The 662-nt window shown below is 33.7% G+C and overlaps 1 protein-coding gene across 1 annotated transcript in view; it reads left to right on the forward strand.

The window, feature by feature from the left end:
* LOC107609486 (SH3 domain-containing protein 2) overlaps positions 1-662 on the forward strand; it is a 5,187-nt gene that overhangs the window by 3,924 nt on the left and 601 nt on the right. The window contains exon 9 of the mRNA XM_016311477.2: positions 42-116. Coding sequence (XP_016166963.1) covers positions 42-116 — 75 coding nt within the window. The remainder of the gene's footprint in view (positions 1-41; positions 117-662) is intronic.

The following is a 662-nucleotide window of genomic DNA, read 5'->3' on the forward strand; positions in this document are numbered from 1 at the left end:
CTGTTTATCTTATTCTGCTCAACACACTTTTAATTCTGCAGGTTTTATTTCCATATCATGCTGAGTCTGAAGTTGAACTGAATCTATCCATTGGGGATTTTATTGTTGTTCGAAAGGTTTGTAGCTCATTGACTGCCTGATTCTAAATTATCAAATATCAACATAGCCTTTTATGAGCTGACCAATGCTGCAATGCCTTTTCTTATTCGTTTTATTTGAAAGAATTCTTTCTCACTTTTATTCTCACTTACATACACAGAAGCACGCATGCACACACAGAAAACAACAGCGACTCCTTTGTATTCAGAATGTTTAAGTATTTTCTTGGCAGATTGAACTTTTAAAAGACCACATGAAAAGGAAAGTAAAAGTTAAACACAGTACAATGATATAAGGCAAATCCTTTTTCCTCTTTGTTTAAGCTTTAGGCAGAATTGATGATCTAATATAACATCCGAACCTGATTAAGTTGTCACTTATTCAAATTAGTCATCTGCTTGTGTTGTGACTTGCATGTCTCAACTCTTAAAGGAACTTTGATTTATTTCCCAGTGCATGCATAACTAATTTATTGTATTCATATCGCCTAATGATGGTTGAGACTGCCAAAAGATTCATATGCATATAGAAACGGAAAAAGGAGGGTTTTTTTTTTGGTTTTG

The sequence above is a fragment of the Arachis ipaensis genome, chromosome B07, assembly GCF_000816755.2.
Source record: "Arachis ipaensis cultivar K30076 chromosome B07, Araip1.1, whole genome shotgun sequence".
Taxonomy (NCBI): Eukaryota; Viridiplantae; Streptophyta; class Magnoliopsida; order Fabales; family Fabaceae; genus Arachis; species Arachis ipaensis.